Genomic DNA, 21,317 nt, shown 5'->3' with positions numbered 1-21,317 from the left:
AAGTGAAATATGCGAGTTTCCTAGCTCAAAAATTTCTAAGTCCCGGAAAGTCGATTGAGCTGAAATTTTGTATGAGGACATTTTTCGACAAGCGGAAACTTTTGAGCCCTACCTGCTAAACGAAATTCGAAGGTAAATTTTTCCCTTGCGTTCCATTAGCCGCAGCACAAAAATGTGTAAGTCCCAGAGAGTCGATTTTTTTCAAAGAAAAAAAGATTAACCTTGTTACTGGAAAATGAATCCCATATATATTATCACTAGATTACAAATCAATCGATTTTTAAACTTCCCTATCTTTGTGAAATCATTCCACCGTTCAAAATGGTCGTGAAATAATTCCACTCGAAACGTCGCTTTTTCCGTTTCCACTTCACTCATATGACACTCATAATAACCCAGATTTCACGGCAGATGTCACCTTGCGACGTTTTTCTCACTTACGTGAGTCCCGTAATAGGACTTTATTCACTTCACTCTGATTTCACCGTGAAGTGACTCCTGTAATAAGCACCAATACAAGAGGTTTTGCGATAGTGAGGCACTCAAACTAGTGTGGAAATACATTCTATCGCCTCGAGTTGGCGCCAGAAAAATTCTTGTGCATTAAAGATTTGTGTAGTTATGAAAAGTAGTCAGTCAAAAGTCTTAGATACATTCAGAGCCGGATTTAAGGGGGGGGGGGGGCATTTTTGGGGCCCCACAAATCGAGAAAAAGTTTGTATCGAAAAATAGATTCCATCAAAAGTTCGATTCATAGCAAGAAAATTCGAACAGACCATTTCAATCTGAAACTTTTCTTCAGTTTTTTTGCGAGTTCACCTTGGATTCCCTTGGAATTCGGGTTATTCGCGTTGAAAGAGATTTTTAAGGCTGTTCGCACCTGCGTGAACTCTCTTATGTAATTGTCAAAATGTGCGTGATGACAAAAGCAAAAACATTCCCTTCCTTCTTTTTCGCATGCGAAAACCAAACAAATATCAGCAACATCGTCAACGCGAATGCACCAGCGCGCATCGGAGGTAAAGCAGAAAAAGAAAATAGCCCACAAGTTTTTTTTAATGCATTGCTGTTGCTTATTTGTCCGAATCAGGGATACCAGATGTGCTTTGCAAAATGCATATTTTTAAGATTTTATTGACCTGCAGATGTGCGTAGTTTTTTCCTAGTTTCTGTAGATTATTGTGAGGGTCCCCTTATATTTGCGCAGTTTTTATCAAATTGTGCGCAAATTTTTGCCTGTGGATCGCAATGCGGTAGGTTTTTGTTTTCAGATATCAAGAAAAACTTTACGGTTTTTGAGCAGTTGCAGATATCTTTCAAAACCTCTGGTCCAAATCTCGTACTCGTACGATAAAAAACGATTTTGTTTTATTTTGGGGCCCCCACTTAAAACTGGGCCCCGGGCCCCCATCCGGCTCTGGATACATTACTTCACCCAGTCTTCCAGTTCATTAGATGATTCAACTGTAGAATTTGTAAAGGCTGAATAACTTTTACACAGACGAATTAACGAATCCACGAGTGCGGAATTCAAAGGTGCAGCTATCAGTAAATTCAGCCCCATGGGCGAACATGCATGCTTTAATAAAATGCGGGAATTTATATTTTCGCACTTTCTGCGCCAGTCAGGTAGCCCCTAGTACCCTGAATTCTAGAGTGGCTAAACCAGTGAGAAAATAAATCCTCTCGGTTCGACAGCTGCACTATGAAATCGAAGGAAATTAAAAGGGTCGTTTACCATATGTTTTGGTCCAGAACCTTTTTGTGGAATTTCATCGAGCGCTTTAAAAACTAAAGAAAGGAAAAAGCGATTGAAGCGGTTTATAATACATAATAGATCAAAAATAGGTCGCAGTGGTTTTTTTTAGTTATACATTTATTTGATTGATTGTGAGTGTGATTGATAGACAAGGGCCGGGTTTCGGATGATATTTATAACGCCAATAACTAGAAAAGTTATCCCATGATATGCTTTAATTAAGGCAAATAAAATACTATGAAGTCATCGAGGTCGGCATCAGTGTATTGTTATTTTTTTCGCAGTATGATTGGGCGTACCCCCAATCGCACGGCTCCAGTGTTATCATAATTGATTCAATTAATTTAAATTTCTTGTTTCACAGCCGACTTCAGTGCACATCGATTATTGTTTGCACTTTTGTTTGCTGCACTTTGGCTTCTTTCTTTCTACGTATTTTTGTTCTGAAATAAAATTATAGCGGATTACTCATTTCGCTAGTATGGCGTGAATTTTTTCCCAGGCAAAGGTCCATGGCCTTTCAATGTATGATAATATACACAAAGTGATATTTAATATCGTTTTCAAAACTCTCACATGCTGGAACAGGGAATATTCTGTACAAATTACATTTAAGCAAGCTTTAATTTGTTAATTTTAGGGTTGAAATTTACATTATATTTGAACAGTACATACACGCGTTTTTATGTTTGACAGCAGTTTGATTAATTAGTTTAGTGAAATAATACGCAACTGTTAGGTTTCGAATGTCCAAAAAAGTACATCATGCTTTTTTTAACCACTTCACAACAGGAACCAAATCGATTATCCTTTAATAAATAGAACCAGGGAAAAATGGATTATAATACTGAAAAATGAAATTCGTCAATCTAAGGTAGTTAATAATGTATATACGTAGGCCACTGCTTCTAATAAACCAGTGACTTGCATGCTGTTAGTGATATACACACCTGATGCCGAAGAGCAATTTTTCCCGTGCCCAGCCAATTCAGCCCCGTCATCATCCGGGTGGTTTGGAGTATAGATCGGTGGAATTTCATCCAAATAAGTAACATTACCTAGGAACAAGTAGCACTGCTCAAACGCCGAATTTTTCAAACCAGTAAAATAGGCGGGGAAATTGTAGATCACATGCCTATCGAGGTCGCTCTGGCTGGTGAAATGCTGGTCACTTTTGCGGGCTTCATCGACGAAAAAATTCGCGAAATACTGGGCAGCTTTGATAGCGTCCGGAGTGTGCGAGATGTTTTTGTTACGGACCCACTCGTAAATGTTCTTCTCCGGATGGAACTGAATACCGTAGAATGGCAAACTAGAAAAAAAATAACAAACTAATGATTCCTGAATAAGATGACGAAGGAAATGTTACGTTTTGTGCTCTATGGTGGAAATAAACTGCAGACCGTTCCAGTCCTGGTTTGTAGACATCACTCTCCAATCATGGCTCAAATTAAGGGCAGTGAAGTTCCTCTGAGTTACACAGTACTGGTGAAAGTTTGGAGTGACAGGCTCGCTGGCCAGTATTTCGACGACATCATCGGGAGCCGATCCGAACATACGACTTTTTCGAAAGTCTATCTCGAACTTCAGCGGCAGACCTTGGTTGTTGGAACTGCAATGAGCACGATGTTCGGTCCCGTTAACAGCGAGATATGTGAGTAGTTCGAAACCTAGACATGTGCCCCAAATCGGAAAATAGCTTCCATCATAGTTTAGCTGCGTAGCGATGTCGTAGATGTGACGTCCGGCATCGGCGTAACCATTTGATTGATTGAACCAGGTTGAACCTCCGGGGAGCAGTACCCCGTTTAGCAATGGTAGGATACCTTCGTAATACGAACGTGGTTTGTTTATCCTGTGAAAGCATATATTTTACAGGTTAGTATTTAAGTTTAAGGAGAAACGACTAACAATTAATATGTTTTGATATTTTTTTTTCAAAGCAGCTAGAAACAATCAATCATTTTTAGCTTTTAAGGGGGGATGTGAAGAGCATTTCAGATGAAATAGTTGAGAAAAATATTACACGAAAAGTAAGGATATTAAGGATATTTATAAGAAAATTACTATAGTTCAACAACTTCAAGTATAATTAGAGACTGGCACTTTTCTACTAGAAACTACATAATGTAACATAAAAAGACATAGTCTTACGTTACAAAATTTGAAATAAATAAATAAATAAAATAATCTGTATTGATCAGTTTCGGTATCCTACTGTGAAGCCACTCAACCCGTCGGAAATCAGTCCAGTCGAAAATGATTGTATCTTCGCCGAGCGGAACCTAAAGATGACCCAAGTTGGAAACGAGAAGCAATTTAAGGTAAATTATAGTTGTGCGGCTAATACACGAGGCGGTTGTATAGAATCTGACGGCTTGTAGCTTGTAACTCAGCGATTCGGATTTCTGTTCATAATTGGATTTTTCGTTTAAAAGAAATTAATTTATGCTGATTATTTTTTTGGAAGTGTAATGAAAATTTAAAAAATCATGACATTTTATGTCAATTCATGGAAATTTATGTATGGAAATTTATTCCCTCATTTAAAAAAGTCCCAGAAAGTCGATTTTTTGTTGTTGTTTTATAGGTAACACCAGATCTTGACGTTTTATGCACTTCTAAGATACTGGAAGATATGGAAATTAAGCATAAAATATTATGATTTTGCATATTTTACATAGTTTAGTGAATAGTATCTTAATTTTTAGCCATCAAATTACAATTACTTCCATCAAAAGTTTCCTGAGCATCTCACTGCTTTTTATTTGAAGTTATAGTTAAAATTGTTACGTAAAACATGCAAAATAATCGCAATCTAGCGCAATCGACTAGATTGCAGTAACTAGCGAGGCATAACACGCCTCAATTCTGCTTACAAGATTCTCTCCCGCATCCTGTTTAATAAACTGAGGCCGTTGCCGAAAGCCTTTTTTGGAGAGTACCAGTGCCGTTTCCGGGAAGGGCGATCTACAACGGACCAAATGTTCACCTTGCGTCAAATTCTTGAAAAGTTCAGAGAGGTAAGTCTGCATGATGAATATCACCGTTTATAGACTTTAAGGCGGCATACGACTCAGTTGAGCGCAACGAATTATGGTAGATTATGTTTCAAACAACGGTTTCCTAACAAAACTGATGACGCTGATTCTAGCCACCCTTGACATTTTCATCATGCGCTAAGATAGCGGGCGTAATTTCGAACCAGTTCATGACGTTAGACGGTCTGAAGCAGGGTGACGGGCTTTCGAGTCTGTTGTTCAACATTCCCTTGGAGGGTGCAGTACGGAGAGCTGGTGTGCAAAGAAGCGGTGCTATTATTTCAAAGCCTTATGGTGTCATCCACAAATTACGTAAGAACATTTTTCGAAATGCGGTTCGGCAGGTTATGCAGGAATGCCACGAAAGCGATGGTGTTATTTTTCGCTCTCATGCACTTTTCGTGTTCCTTATGGGTCCTATAACAACTGTGTAACTTTTCAGATCGATGGGTGAAACGCCCGATTTGCGCCCGATTTTTAAAGCTTCTATACGATTTTATATGGGAAAAAACACTTTTTGAGAACTTTTTCTATAGAGATGTCCAGTTGGCTCCTAAAAATATATCAATACATGATACTTTTAGGAAATTTTTCTGGGAAAACCTCTTCTGAAGATCGCAAGGCGCAACTTTGCTTGTGAAAAAAGATATTCACCCCAGACTTCACAGCAGCATGCTGTAGCAGTGTTGCTGGAAAATTTCAATGGTGAGCCGTCCGTCAGACATTCAATCAGTTTAGGGTGAATAGCTGTTTCTACAAGCATCGTAGCGCCTTACGGTCTTCAGAAGAGTTTTTCCCAGAAAAATTTCCTACAAATATCATGTATTGATATATTTTTAACAGCCAACTGGACATCTCTAGAGAATAAATATTGAAAAAGTGGATTTTGCCATATAAAATCGTATGGAAATTTTAAAAATCGGGCGCAAATCGGGCGTTTCACCGATCGATCTGAAAAGTTACACAGTTGTTATGGGACCCATAAGGAGCACGAAAAGTGCATGGGAGCTAACATTTAACCCTAGTGCCCACACATCATTTGTTTATCGAGTTTAAATCGGCGTACGACACAATCGATCGAGACCAGCTGTGGCAAATTATGCACGAATTCGGATTTCCGGACAAACTAACGCGGTTGGTCAAAGCGACGATGGATCGAGTGATGTGTGTAGTTCGAGTATCGGGGGCACTCTCGAGCCCCTTCGAAACCCGAAGAGGTTTGAGGTAAGGTGATGATCTCTCGTGCCTACTGTTTAACATTGCCCTGGAAGGTGTCATAAGAAGAGCGGAGATTAACACAAGTGACACGATATTCCAGAAGTCTGTTCTACTGTTGGGTTTCGCCGACGATATCGACGTTGTGGCTCGGAAGCCAAACGGATTGGTCAGGTCATCAATGCATCGAAGACGAAGTACATGAAAGGAAAGGGTTCACAAGAAGACAGTGCTATCCTCCAACCTCGAGTTTAAATTGGTGGTGATGACATCGAGGTGGTCGATAAGTTCGTATCTGGGCTCACTGGTAACTGCCGACAAAGATACCGGCGCATTATGGCAGGCTCCGATCGAGTAGAATTTCTTGTAGAGGACCAACGCGCCCTTGCGGTTTTCGAGAGGAAGGTGCTGCGCACCATCTTCGGTGGACTGCCATTCTTGCGGTGGAACAGAATGTGGAGAAGGCGAATGAACCACGAACTGCAGGAGCTGCTTGGGGAGCTATCTCAGAGTCCACCCCCAAATATGGCAGGTTGTGGTGGGCTGGGCATGTTGTGTTGTGAACAAGTTTCAACGATTTTCCAAATGAAAGTGAAGGTACTATGGTAGTTAGAAAAATGCCGGTGGACACTGCCTATTTTTGACCATTCGAAACCAGACGAGCTATGGACCTGAGACGAAACATCGTCGGCTATATCAAAGAAAATATAGCAGAATTCTGGGTGGCCAGGTTGTCGATCGCGAACATATTCGATTATGCTGGACTGGATATAGAGATGTAAAGTCAATCATATCTCAAAAACTTGAATCCAACAACGATGGTAAACAGGTAGAAGCCACGAAGGTAAAAGGTAAGAATTTTTTTTATTTTTGCCTATTCACTTTTATTTATATTCATACAAGCGACAAAACAAAACAATTCGAAACCAAATTCGAAATTTATTAGATAGCCGAAAGGCGGCAGTGCCGATGTAAACAACATCGCTACGTTTGTCTGCTTATGCTGTTGGATTCTACTTAAAAATCCTAGACTTAGGTTTCAGCGTATTAACAACGCTACAGCTAGGCACAAAAAAAAACGTTAGAAGGTACAAGGAAACATCCTCTTCGGAGGACCGTAGAAAATTCGGTTGTCCATGATCTGCAAGGATGCCGCAAGTCGTTAAAGGTTTGAGGGAGCGTATCCGGCGAAAAAGGCAAGCCTACAAGAAGTGCAAATTCACGGCGTATTCGAATCCTCTCAGAGAAAAAAAGGTTCGATAGAGCGAAAATGATACTTTTACGGCACGCTGATCACGAATTCATTTTCTCTGATGATAAACTATTAGTCCTAGACTGCCGGTACCCGGATAACTGTCCCATAATGAAAAACAACATGTTTCTGATTTCCAGCAATTATATCCTGAACCAACAGTTTCATAGCACCACAAGTTAGTCTAGTTAATTAAATGACATTCTTCTATATGCCTAAAATAATCCGATATACACTAATCTGGAGCAAAATTATATGTTTGCAGATTGTACCACAATGCAGTGGGACTGTAATGCGGGTACTTTCAATATGGGGCAAAAACAACTTGGTATTTTTTCCATGTTTTTCCATACAAAAGTATCAATTTTAATTTTTTTCCAGAAAATATGATAACAATTAAGTCGATTCCCGATGATAACTCAAAAGTGACCAAAATCAGTATGGGACAGTTATGCGGGTACCGGCAGTAGAGTAGCCTTACAATGCAGAAAATGATCGATTGTGGGCAGTAGAAAGAGACAATATTTCGGAGCCCCAAAGAAGTGTTCCTCGATTCCAGAGTGTTGGTTTGGGGGGCAATTTGAAAGCGACATCGTCTTCCTAGAAGTCAATGCAGTTTATTATAAAACGGAAGATTTGGATAAAAGTCTTCTGAGATGACCAGTGAAGTTGACTCTCTTCATTTGATTAAAAACATTGACGTTGGTGTGATTGGCATAAACATTTTGGTTTTCGAACAAACTTCGGAAAATTTTCGAGCGATTCTGAGAATGATACTGATGATCACATTGTTTCTTACCTTAACCCTTTCTTCACCACAAGGTTTTTACTCAAACAAAAATCGAAAAATAGGTTTTTAGCGAAAGCGCTTGAACAAACCCTTCTTATTTTATCCCAAATTATAGTTTGAACGAAAAAAAAAAAAAAAAATAAAATTGTGCTGTAGAGCACCACTGGGTTTTACGAGTCACATTTTACAAACAATACAAAATCAACAACTAACTTCATTTTGTCTAGATATCTTATAAAAAGTTAATAAAACGGAACGGAATAATATTTTATATTATGTATGATATGCTGTAAAGCAATTACGGTCTCTTAAAAGGCATAACGGTCTCCCACATTTCGAGCAACAGAAATATGTGAAATAATTACGAGAATCACAATGGTAACAACGTGATCGCTCGTCACATGCTACAGGCCAGTGAGCAACACCATCTAATCTGGAGTTCAACTCGGGAGCTTTCAGCGGAAGTCGAGATTTTTTTACAGGCATCTGTTTCTGGGATCGACCTCTACGCTTTACTTTTTGTTTTCCACGCTGAATGAGCCTGTTTGCAATTTCGATACGAATGCCCAGCAACGTAATTCTGGTTTCATCAAGTCGCGTATCGTGACGTCGGTATTGTATTGAAGGCATCGATGTGCTATTTCAGTCGCTCTTTAGAAAACAGCACTTTGAACGATAATTCTTAATTTTCAAACGTGCTGAGAACAACTTCATTTTTGTTGTTATTCGCCCAGTGGTGCTCTGGTGCACCAAGGTTTGAGCATTCATAAAACTTGATTGAAATGAGTAAAATGACTACAATTTGTTTTAAGGAGTGTTGTGACACCTAATTAATAAGCAAATATTTTTTGCACGGATCAACAATAGGATGGTGATAGCTCATGAACAATAGAAATTATTGAATTATTTTTCGAAGAAAAAAACGGCACTTTTTCAAATGTTTGTACTCTAATAAATTATTGACTGTACATTTTTGGATAATTCTTTGCCGGAACATAAGTTAGGTGTGCAAGAATATATTTTTGAAATTTGAGGAGATTGCTAAATAATTCGTAACGTTACACACATCCAAACTTGTGGTGCTCTAGACTGCCGTGAGATGACAAAGTGACGTAAGTGCCACTTTCTCGAATATGAGTTTTTCATGCCAATTTGTTCATTATTCGAAGGCCTATCTTTTGGTATCTTCTTTCTCGTTGTTACTTATTCGTACGTTACATAAAATCAAAAAAACAAAGTGACGTTGGCACACATTTCCATACAAAAGTGACGAAGAATTCTTTCGTTTTTGGGCCGTACTGAAAAACTGATCACTTGGATCTACGTCACAATGTCATCTCACGGCAGTAGAGTAACCATGGTAAAGAGAGGGTTAATCTGTATCATTTCCGAATCATAAAATATCTCAAAATTCGTTTAATCACCTCCAGGAATTTTTTATGTAGAAACGATATAACTCCTAACCTGGAATAACAGCCCGGACAATACTCGGTCGCTTGCTAGTTTGTTATCCGACAGAAAAAAAACAATTTAAGTTACTCGTAGTAATTCTGGGTAATGTTGAAATTTTAGTTGAAAAACTGCTAGAAATATCAAATACATCTCAGTAATTTCGAAACAGTGTAGGGATTTTAGTTCTGCCACCTGAATATTGGTTATTGTGCTGAAATTGAGAGTGACGTGTTGGAAACAAATCTGGCAATTCTGCACACACTCAACATTCTAAACGTTCTTATCGTAATAACTACATTATCAAGTAAAGTCATATTTACTCAACAAAATTACAGTTTTCGCACACCCTGTTATGAGTAACGTATCGTCACAAAATGACGTTTTTGCTAGAATATTGTTCATACACAAAAAACAGTCGCTGTCAGAAATGAATAGATATCCAAGACAAAAAGATTGCCAATCATTTTAAAAATTAATCTTCAATTCAAACTGAACGGTGATAAGCGGATTGATTCGCTCGCTGTCATGACAGACACGATTGTGCACCTGAGGATCATTTTGCTCCTGTTGTTAAGGTGAATCGGGATATTGGTCTTTTCCTATACAATTTTGAGGTTAGAGTTCTTTTTACTTTTGTAGTTTGAGCGTAAAAAATTCGGCTTACACTCAATAAAAAGCACTCAAATTGCTACTTCAGGCATGCAACAGTTGTGAAAACAATTGATCAAAGTTTCATGTACGTACTCTTCATAAATCAAGAAAAAATTAGATTGCAAAATTCGAGTTGATCGCGACCACGTCCCGATTCACCTTAAGCTGTTGCATTTTCAACTTTTCCCAGCGAGTCATGGTTCAATACAATCTCGTCTAGAGTGGATAATTTAAAATGATAAAAATTACAGTTCGTACACTTCGATAACTTAAAACTTTGATAATTTTCCTTTAAAGAAAGCAAAAAAAAAAAAAAATGTTTGCAATAGTTTAAAATTCTGACTCACCAAATAGGGACAGCCCGCGCACCGGCACCTTCGATAAACTTCACGTAGGATGCAGCGATGTAGCTTTCGAAGTCCTCCTCGTACTTGGCGGCCAAACTGTAGGACATCTCCTGGGCTAGAATTCCAATCACGGGTTCCTCATTGAGCCGAACTTTCACCGCCCGTTCGCCAGAATCGATGATTGTCGCTGTCTCCACTATCGCCTTGTTACCGAGAAGCGCTAAACAAAACACAAGTAGCTTCCACGCCATCATGCCTCCGCACGTAACGATTCACAAAATGCCAATTCAAGCAGTCGTACAGAACCGTAATCAAAACTGGCGTCCTTTCCTTGCCGTCAAGAGCTCTAGAAAGCGTAAACAGCTGACACCTGCCGGGAGGTTGTTCACATTTCTATTGCATTAGTAAACACTGCTATGACAAAAGTTTTTTGTAAAGCAAGATTAGCTGAACCCAACATTGCTGAACTTGATAATCACATTCAGCCGTTGTTTTTATCGACCGTAGAACTATATACTGTCGCGTGTACGTACCTCGATTAACATGTGCCGTTTGGCTACCGTCGTCAACTTGACTCTCAACGAAATGAACCAAATGATCGCACGATTACTACTGAAGTACATTTTGCCATTCGTTCGCTCTTGCGGACTTACTATATATTGCCTTCCATTCGCAGTGTACATTATCAGCTGCAAATTATCAATTTAACTGTGATGACTCGGTTAACTAAAAGGGAGACGAAATCTACTAGCCCTAATTGACGTGAAGTGTTTTCTCGACATATCGCACGGAAATGGGCGTTTTTGTTTACTGCTTAGATTATCATTGCAAGAATTTTAGCATAACGATAACGTTCTAAAATTCTCTCTGTCGTATGAATTATAACCAACTAATGCCCATTAATACAAAAGTGTCATCGCTCAATTCTTTCATGTCGTGAAAGCATGGGTCAGGAATCCCATAAAACCGGACACACGAATGACAAACATGTAGAGTAGATATTATACAATAGTTTATTTTATTCGAGTGCCATTGATTTTAAATGAAGTTATTTTTTTCTATCTCATTCCGGGGAATCACATCAAAGCATAGAGAGCAACATTGCAATCATTGCAAGGAACGTCAGTGGGATTACGTATTTTCGTCTGCTTCCAGGCTGTTGACCTTAGCGATCAGATCATCCAGTTTTATGGTGTCGGCTTTTCCCATTAGTGTTTTCTGTGGAAAATATGTTGCAATTAATTAGCTGTTAGGTCTGGCTCGCGACATGCGGGTAAATTACTTGTTTGCTTCGCAGCATTTCTATTCGCTTTTCGCGCGTTACTCGCATCTTTTCCATCACGTCCGTCGGTATGAGTTGTGATTGGGTTTCGGTAACGAAGGCTTCCAGCCTGGCAAGGTCGCTTTCTTCCCGCTTGATGTCCTCTCTCAGCTGCTTGATGCGGGCATTCAGTGGGATCGCTTGCAGTCGTGCTTCCAGTCGCTTTGCCTGCTCCTGGTAGCAGTATTCATCCACAAACGAGGGATCCAGCTGAGCCAAACCGGTTAGCTGTCGGATTTTGGCGTAATTATCCAGCGCTTCCTGAGCCGTATCGCTTAGGTTGGCAATGTCGATACCGAAATCTTTCAACAGTTTGTCGTTTTTAGCATCTGCGGGAGATGCACAAAAAAAACTTGAAAGCGTTATATTTGTTTTGCTGACAATTATATAATGCTGTTAGTATAACTTTGGAGAGACGATTGATAAGTCAATAAATTACATAACAACAGGATATCCGCAGCCAAAAAACAGATAACAACTTTCCAACTTTGTTCAAACTCTGTGCATATATTATTCGTTCCTTCGGCTTTTTTTTTTGTTCACACTTAGGGTGACTTTGAGTTAGGGTGGTTCCAAAAATTGTTACTTTTTCAAATAAAAAAATGACTTCTGAACAAATGGACCTATTTTAACAGCAAATGATTTTGATGGGAAAAATAATACTGATTACAAAAAACATGGATAGGTATTCAATATGCTAAAAAGAACATGTTTTTTTATGACAAAAAACGATTTGCTTCATACGAATGGGTTAGTCAACAGTTATATTGCCGGGAACCGTTTTAAGATATCTCCGACAGCTCTCAAATTTTCTTGAGTCCTTTAAGGGCCGTTCCATAGTGGACACCGTGTCTTGCACGGTTTAAATTCTACATCAGAGTCCATCTTAGTTTCGTTCCGCAGACTTGATTTGAATGCTTATTTTACACAAATTTCATCTGCACGATTGTTTCTGCAAGCTATATTTACATTAGGCAGATACATGTAGTGTAAATAAATGGTTCTGGCAATTATAAAGATTGATGATCGGTAATCCGTTCTCGAAAATGAACATTTTCAAAGTTTTGGCAGCACTAAGAACTTCGCTGTCTTTCTAACGAATTTCAGTGATTATTAACACTGATGTAGAATATTCGATTGTCTTAATTATCTGTTTTATTACAATTGACAATTTCTCATCGTCCTGCATGTCTAATTTGCTTCTTGTAGTCTTAATTAGCAGGAGATAGTATCTTAGCCATATGCTGCTTTCACTACAGAGGTATATAGAATGAAGTTACAATCACCTGCGAATATTCACCAAAGTCTTCGCTCTCTCACGAGATGAGTAAAGCAAACGCTTTTAATCATACATTTGGAACTGGTATTCCTAATGTTACCGTAAAACAGTTCATTCGTTGATTCGTTGTTTATTGAATAACATATTTCAACAACCCTCTTAGCCTCAGCTGGTCTCGAGTTACTATGCTGACCTAACAAGCCAGTCCCCGTATGTTCGAGTCCCGGCTCAGGAGAGACTGTTAATGTCAGTAGGATCGTAGCGCTAGCCCCGCTATTGTCCTGTACACTTAACAGTTGGTTGCGAAGTCTGTGTATAATGAACCGAAGGTCCGGTTCCTAATCGGAATTTAGCACCAAGGCTTTGCTTTGCTATTTCAACAAGGTACGTATTACCCGCGTAAAAAGAGAGTCGACGTTGAATCAATTCACTTCAAAAACTTACTCTGCAATCGAATGTCCTCTAAAGTTTTGTTTAGTGTGACAACCCTTGAAGTATCTACGAATAGTAAAGAACTATTATTCAACGAAGAACCACATACAATTTATTTTACCTTTATCCATCTCAAATTATTCGAACGAATTGCAACCGGCGTAAAACTAGATTCAAAAACAAAACAAACTGATTTGGATCCAAACAACCGTTTCGCAGTCACGGATGACACTAACGAAAATCAAACCACACGGTTTGTACGTCGAAGCGACATCTGTACAGTACTAGATCAACTAAATTACCGGTTCAGGATAAAAAAGGTCTGCAAAAAAAGAGTAACACGATGAAGAGCATCATTAACGGCGCGCTGCACTCTAGTTTCGGTTAGAGTGCCTGTAAATATATAGAGTGGCGACACTGTCAAAATCGGAATAAAAATTATCTGTCAGTGTCATTCCAATCAGAGATGCCAGATATACAGACAAATCTGTATTATACAGACTTTCTGTGTTGCGATACAGACACGCATAAGCCTACAGATTTTATACAGACATTTAGTATAATACAGATATTACACAGATATCTGATATTCTACATAATGGTTTTACCAGTATACACAAAAAAACGAACACAAAAACCAAAAGTCACTGTAGCCGTTGCTGGAAAAAGTGAACTAGGAACTGAACACTTTGCTGAACATATTAATCTTGCGTTTTTGAGAGTGAAATCATGACAACGGGAATCGAGTCAGGCTATCGGGGTTTTTATCGGCCCCGTGGGCACTAATCTGCCTGTTTCGCCCCCAGTAACAAACAGCTGATTGTCTCGATCGATTGCCATGCAGGTTATATTGGTGAAAAGACCGTTTGTTCTATTCGGAGCAATATCCAACGTTGAAGAATTGCTTAAAATGTCCCAAACCTTGAAGGTACTATTTTTATAACCGCGAGACTTCTGCCATCATGTATCAGTTTAGCTACATTACGACGAACGACGATTTTTATCACGGGAAAGACTCTTACTTCTATGTGTTACTTAGATTTAAAAGATAAATTAGTTATCGATTAATCGACCAACTATGATAGACTCGAAAAAGAACAATCAAAACAAGCAATAAAACAAAACAATCTGACAGGTCGACAAATAATTAGGTATCAATGTATCGGTAACTTTTTTTCGCAGCGGTATACAGACTTATACAGACATTTTTATGGATTATACAGACTTGCCAAAAAAAAGTCTGGCATCTCTGATTCCAATTGAGCAAACAACCTATTAAACACATGTGGGGAAAAGAGAAATGATGTTCAGTGTTACCAGCGTTACTTTGGATGACACGGCGCCACTCTAGTTATATATATATATATATATATATATATATATATATATATATATATATATATATATATATATATATATATATATATATATATATATATATATATATATATATATATATATATATATATATATATATATATATATATATATATATATATATATATATATATATATATATATATATATATATATATATATATATATATATATATATATATATATATATATATATATATAGGCACTCTAGTTTCGGTGACTGTGCACAATGCGTGTATTTCGTACACTCAGCCGTTCTAATACCGGTAGTTGCGCGATCCGCAGAACTGAGCACGTTATATTAACGGTAAAAAATACTCTTAATGGTATGATGCTTTATCTGTAACATATATCGGAAAGCATGTTTTGTTCGTGCACTGTGAGTGGTTTGTGGCCTCAGGTACAAGTACCTACATTAATTTTACTTCAGTTAATTTGTACATTTACAGTCATAATGTTGGTTGTAAATTAACTTTCTTATGTCATGAATCGAGAGCCACTAGCCTAAAACAAAAACACAAAATCATGACAAGCCGTGTTCATACATATCCAACAATAACATTTTATTGCAGATGACAGTGAAACAGCACTGTATTTATCGTTACCCTTCAATTCTTTCATTCCATACTCGCCTCGCAGGCATCGCCCGTTATTGCGAGCCAGCGAACACAGAAACTATCAATAATTTCAGGTAAAAAAAATATTTTTTTCGTGTTCTCTTTCAATAGCAGAGATACTTTCAAGTTTTTCAGGCCAAATTAAAAAGAAATTAACTTTTTGATGCACTGCCCACGAAACTCAATTTGAAATCAGTTTTGTCTTTAGTCACATCCATATATGGATCCAACTATAGCGAAATTTCGAATCAATTTCTGCTTAGCCTTTTTCTATCATTCAGAAGCGTTCAACCATTTGGCTAAATTTAAATCATTTTCTGTTTGGCCTTTTCCCTTTCATTTTTCTAATTTTTGTTCAACAAACAGGAAGGAACGCCAAATTTGTTTTATTCGTTTTTCATAGAAATTCTAACAAAATTTTAGACAACTTTTTTTCAGCGTCCTTTACCTGAGATGCACTTTTCATCCATTTTTGGCTTATTTTTGATCATATTTATTATTTTTTAATCTTTTCAGCCTAATTAAAGCGTCTTAAGCCATTATACCTCGGGAGTGCTCGGGAGAGACTGTTAGTATCAGTAGGATTGTAGCTCTAGCCCCGCAATTGTCCTGTACACTTAACAGTTGGCTGCGAAGTCTGTGTATAATAAACAGACGGTCGAGCTCCGATATGGAATGTAGCACCAAGGCAAAAAAGCCATTATATCAATTTTAAATTAAACTTGATATGGTTTTTCTTGGTATTTTTTTTACTTGTACTCTGGGGTCTTTTTTACGCGGATTATTTTTATGAATTTTATTAAACGCGATTTTTTTTACAATAGAGCGGATTATTTTCACGAGATTCGGAAGATTTTTGGTACGCGGTTTGAAATAGGTTTAGTATAAGTAAGTCTAATCTAAACTTTTAAACGCGGTACAATCAACCGCGTAAAAAAAGACCCCAGTGTATTTGCTTTCTGGTTCTCTGGTGTTAGAGGTGTTTTGCGGCTCACTCGAACGATTTTTTTTAATTTGGACTTAATTTCTGTTGTTTTTTTGCCTGCTTTACGTTTTCTGGCCTTTTGGCTGGTTGTTTAACATTATTTCGGTTCTAGTACAGACTAACAGACGTAACACTGTAACCTAGCTCCATCGCCACAAAAAAAGTTCATTTCAAATTTTCAATCGAATACAGCCGAAATTCGTTGGTTGGAACACAACTACCACCCAACTAGCGAATCGTGTTCGTTAGTTGGATGAACGCTGGATATTTCCGGTAAAGGCGTTGAAGAAATAAAAGAACAAACAACCGAACAGTAAACCTCTAAATTACACACAAAATGTTGTAAATTTATAACATGTACGTTTCAAATTACGCGATTGATTATGCTTTTTAGTTGGGTGACAGCCCAACTAGCGAACACCCAACTAACGAACCTCCAACTAACGAACATCCAACGAGCGAATCATCAATTCATCACTGTAACAGTCATCGCGCGAAAACGTCGTCTGAGGCGCTGTCATGCAATCTCATACATATTTTGTAGTTCCCCATTTGACACATGCAGTAACGCTGGCGCTGATGTCGAAATACATGACACAGCGCGAACACGACAGCAGATGGTGCTAGTGTTACTAACGTAAAGTACTGGAATCATCCAAACGATGATTGTATTGAAAATTTGTTCGACTTGTTATGTCTATTGGTCTGTGGTTCTAGTTTACTTTGTCTTCATGCTTTCCAGGCCGCGTTGGGACCCATATTTTTTGATGTTGTTTGAATCAAGACAGACAAAAAGAAGGAAGTATCACAGACTCATAGACATAACACTTCTAAAAATTTTCAATAAAATCATCGTTCGGATAATACCAGTACCACAGACAAACAGACGTGCTACTCGATGGCGAACACTCAAACTCATTCTCAATCCCTTCCAATGGCACTCATACAGTCCCGCATGTGGCAGTCAGCCATTACCCGTCCCTTAATATCGGGGTTGAACAGACTTGGCTCCAACTGCTCCACCATCTATTTATCGCAAAATGAAAAATGGAAATGAAATTTTAAATTAAACTTGAGTTTTTTCAATATATTCTACCTTCTAGAGAAGATTTTATTTTTCCAACTTCTACAGAAACTAATTTTTGCCGAGAACGGCACCACTGATTGCTCGGTTTAAAAAAATTCATAAGCTGTCACATTTTTTCGTAAATCTCGGTTACCTAACTAGAATTTCGGCATAAAATATCCGTAATCTCGGTAGTGACAGCTCAGTAAAACTTTATGCCGAAATTTCAGTTAGGTTGAACCGAAATTTACGAAAAAATCTGCCCTTAGACGCGGCTATGCTTTTGCACTGGGTTGTATGTGACTTTTTTGTGGTTCCATTTCCATTTCGAACCCACCGTCGTTCCAATATTTTGCTTGTCATTTTTCAGTCATAGAAAAATGGCGTCTTTTCATAGACCTGGAAAAAATGACAGCTGCCAGTCTTTTTTAAACCGAGCACTCAGTGGTGCCGTTCTCGGCAAAAATTACCGAGACCTGGCAATAAATTTTAAGTGTGTTTTTTTTTTAATTTTCGATCTCTTGTTTGGTTCCATCGAGCGGTTTACAACTATTTCAAAAATCGGATGGTCGTGGGCTCGAATCTTAGTAGAATCAGACCATTCGATGTCAAAAAGGACTTTTAAGCATGGGTTTATTCTCAGAATCCCCACCAGTTACCCTTTCTTCACGCTGAAATCTACAATACCTTTGCGTGACTTCCTCTTGACAAAAATAAGTCCCTCTTATCAATAAAACTGGCCAGAAGGACGCACGACGAAACTTCTCCAGGGAATTATAAATGGCGATATTTGGCAGGAGGAAGGAGGCTCGGTATAGGAGAACAGTAAGCATGCCACTTCTTAATAGCGGTATTGCTAATACAGACACCCGGGCATATCTCACAATAGATCAACGATTCTGGTCGCAGTGAGGAAGTCCATACAGGAAAAAAAACTATTATTTATGATAATATTTCTAATAGTTTCTTCTGAACTATATGCTTTACCCGCTATGCTTTTAGGGAATCACGTCAAACACCGGAAAAGGTTAATTTATTTGTTTTCTAGAAAGTTTTGCATTGCGTATTGAATTTAAAAACATTTTTCATCGCTTCTCGAAAATCTGATTGGTTGATAAAATTTTTTAAAAACATCAGATATTAATAATTATTTTTCACTCACATTTTGCAATTTGTTGTTTGATACAGATATCTGATTTGTGAACCACAAAACCAAGTTCATTTTTGTTTGAGAATAAATTTTTTCGGGTATCAAGAAGTGAAATTGAATAATGGGGCCAATACTATGACTAACGCACAAACTTAGATTTTATTGCCGAGAACTTAACAGCTGATATATTCAGCATAATGTTCTACAAGTTTTCGGCAGAACTTTCAAGTACTTCGGCAAACAAAATGTCAATACATGCTGGTTTACGGTAAATCGATATATTTGCTGAATGTTCGTCGAAATATATTGCTGACATTTGTTAAAAACTTCGCCGAGCTCAATCAGCTGTTGGGAAGTTTGCCGAGATAAATTAAGTGTGCATATACGTTCCATTCTGTGCATAACTCAAATTGGTAAAATTAAATATGTTGTAACTAGTAATCGCAAGCTAATCCACTTCAGGAAGGAAAATAGTGAAACTGAAAAACCTTGCTTTTTCTTGTGGTAAAACTCCTCACCTTTTCTTACTAACATCGTCTTCAATCAGCAGCTCTATGCGCGTTGGAGGTTTCTATGGTTTTGAATATAAACAAAATATTTTTTAAAGACCAGAATCACAAAATAAAAGCAGCGGCTAACCAGAAGTTGAGAGTCATTCGGTTTTTTCCCGCCAAGGCGAAAGGTCAAGTTTTCACCTGTGCTTTACGAGGAAAAATATTAAGGATTTCTTTCGACTTTTTCAGAGACAAACTTGGAATTGTGGAAAGCGGCTACCAAATATTCATACAGAAGTGCGAGGAGAAATTATTTTGGACAGGAAACCTTTGAAACCAGCAACTGCGAGTACAAAGGAAAATGGATGGGGCTGAAGGGCTTCCGAGCCCGACAGATCCTGGAAAAATGGACGCTCAGACTACGAAGGAAAACGCGCCAAAACTGAACAACTCTAAGGAATCGTTTTTATATACAATTCGAGATGAAGCACCATATCGAGTAATTGTCGAATGCTTAAACGAGACGAAAATCAATAAATTTTCGCTCGGATCAGCGATTCGAAAAATGGAAAAGTATCGGAACCACGTTATCGACCTGAAATACCTTGGACGGAACAAAATAATAGTTTTTTTGAACAGCTATACAAAAGCGAATCTTTTTGTTGAGGACAAAAAGCTGGAAAAGCTTGGATACAAAGCGTATGTACCGCGACATTTGTGTTGCGTAACTGGAGTCCTCGCGGGAATTCCAACGCATATCGATATTCGTGAAATAAAGGCGGAAATTGAATGCGACTGCCAGGTTGTAGACGTTTATCGTTTAAACCGATTCAGAAACGGAATAAAGGAACCGACAACCCGAGTAAGTGTAACATTTCGCGCTAACCAGCTACCAGAAATGGTTAAATTATTCTGCTGCACTAACAAGGTGCGACCTTTCGTGCAAAAAGTCTTGTTTTGCGAAAAATGTCATCGTTTCAATCATAAAACGGATAACTGCAAAGGTAAACAACGGTGCTCAAGATGTTCGCAGATACACGACGAAAAGGACGAAATCTGCACAAACCCTGTGAAGTGCCTGTACTGCAAATCTTCGGACCATAAAACTACTGATGTAACATGTCCGGAACGACAAAAGCAAAAAACGATTAAAACAATAATGGCAAAACGAAGCTTAACATTTGTGGAAGCACGAGAGCTTGTCGCACCTGTTCTAACCAGCAACGTGTATGAAGCCCTTGCTGAGAGTGCAACAGACCCCACCCCAGCAGAAAGCTTCGCTTTTATGGCGGCAAATAAACATATTAAGAAACCGATCCAGGTAACAGGTACTATTCCGAAACGTAAAATTGAAATCCGGGAGAGAAATGGCAATGGACGTGTACAAACGGAACAAAGTTACAGTAGACGAAATTTGGAGCTAATCACTGAAAAACGGAGCAAAATCGATGAATTTAGGAGTAAACAGGATCAGGCGGAAATGAATAACACGGAGCAAGCAAATGGATGGTTTAACCCGCACAAAGTGAGCGAAGCAGAACGATGGAATACCACCATGGCAGGAGCTGTGAAGGCAGCTACAGATACAGCGAACCGTAATACCCAAGGAGCACTGATGGGTTTCTACAGTGATATAATCCAGGAAAGCGAAATTTCATCTTGGACTGGAAAGCAAAAGCAATTGATGAAGGGAGTATTGAAAAAACACTTTAAATTAGATGATATTATTTTTTAATTCTATTTTTTTTTCTTAATGGATAGTTTCAACATATTACAACTGAATATACAAAGCCTATTGAAAAACAAGGATGAATTACAAAGAATATTACTCGAAAATAACTATTCAGCAGCATTTTTATCTGAAACTTGGACTAAATACGAATTGGAACAAACGAGTAAGTACAACATATCGCGATACCACAAAATTTTAAACTCGCGAAACGACAATTACGGAGGAGCAGGAATTCTTTTGCACCAAGACTGGAGTTATACAGTCGTAAATTTTAATGGTATATCAGATTCAACACAGGTTACTGGAATCAAAGTTGTTAAATTAAATTTAATATTGGTTGCATTGTACATTAAACCA

General features: G+C 38.1%; 3 protein-coding genes across 9 annotated transcripts; 1 reads left to right on the top strand and 2 right to left on the bottom strand.

Annotated features, from left to right (window-relative positions):
* Positions 1-1,964: 1,964 nt before the first annotated feature.
* LOC129724646 (gamma-glutamyl hydrolase-like) lies at positions 1,965-11,168 on the bottom strand. 7 transcript variants are annotated; one of them, XM_055679716.1, is made up of 5 exons: positions 11,041-11,168; positions 10,508-10,877; positions 3,129-3,614; positions 2,710-3,071; positions 1,965-2,202 (listed from the first exon to the last, which is right to left on the bottom strand). In XM_055679716.1, exons 2-5 carry the CDS (start codon positions 10,759-10,761, stop codon positions 2,144-2,146), a joined length of 1,161 nt encoding a protein of 386 aa, XP_055535691.1. In that variant the 5' UTR covers positions 10,762-10,877; positions 11,041-11,168; the 3' UTR covers positions 1,965-2,143. The 7 variants fall into 7 exon arrangements, with proteins under 7 accessions (XP_055535691.1, XP_055535697.1, XP_055535692.1 ...); XM_055679722.1 differs by having other exon boundaries at positions 2,818-3,071; XM_055679717.1 differs by having other exon boundaries at positions 10,508-10,918; positions 11,041-11,132.
* A 334-nt stretch (positions 11,169-11,502) lies between these two features.
* Positions 11,503-13,812, bottom strand: LOC129724648 (uncharacterized). Its single transcript, XM_055679723.1, has 4 exons — positions 13,661-13,812; positions 13,552-13,605; positions 11,790-12,157; positions 11,503-11,725 (listed from the first exon to the last, which is right to left on the bottom strand). The coding sequence occupies exons 1-4, from the start codon at positions 13,668-13,670 to the stop codon at positions 11,639-11,641; spliced, it is 519 nt and encodes a 172-aa protein (XP_055535698.1). The 5' UTR covers positions 13,671-13,812; the 3' UTR covers positions 11,503-11,638.
* Positions 13,813-19,589: 5,777 nt separating this feature from the next.
* Positions 19,590-20,963, top strand: LOC129725918 (uncharacterized). The gene has a single exon (XM_055682356.1). It carries the CDS (start codon positions 19,590-19,592, stop codon positions 20,961-20,963), a length of 1,374 nt encoding a protein of 457 aa, XP_055538331.1.
* The last annotated feature ends 354 nt before the right edge of the window (positions 20,964-21,317 follow it).

Source organism: Wyeomyia smithii, chromosome 2 (assembly GCF_029784165.1).
Source record: "Wyeomyia smithii strain HCP4-BCI-WySm-NY-G18 chromosome 2, ASM2978416v1, whole genome shotgun sequence".
Taxonomy (NCBI): Eukaryota; Metazoa; Arthropoda; class Insecta; order Diptera; family Culicidae; genus Wyeomyia; species Wyeomyia smithii.
This window is presented reverse-complemented; position numbering and strand designations above follow the sequence as displayed.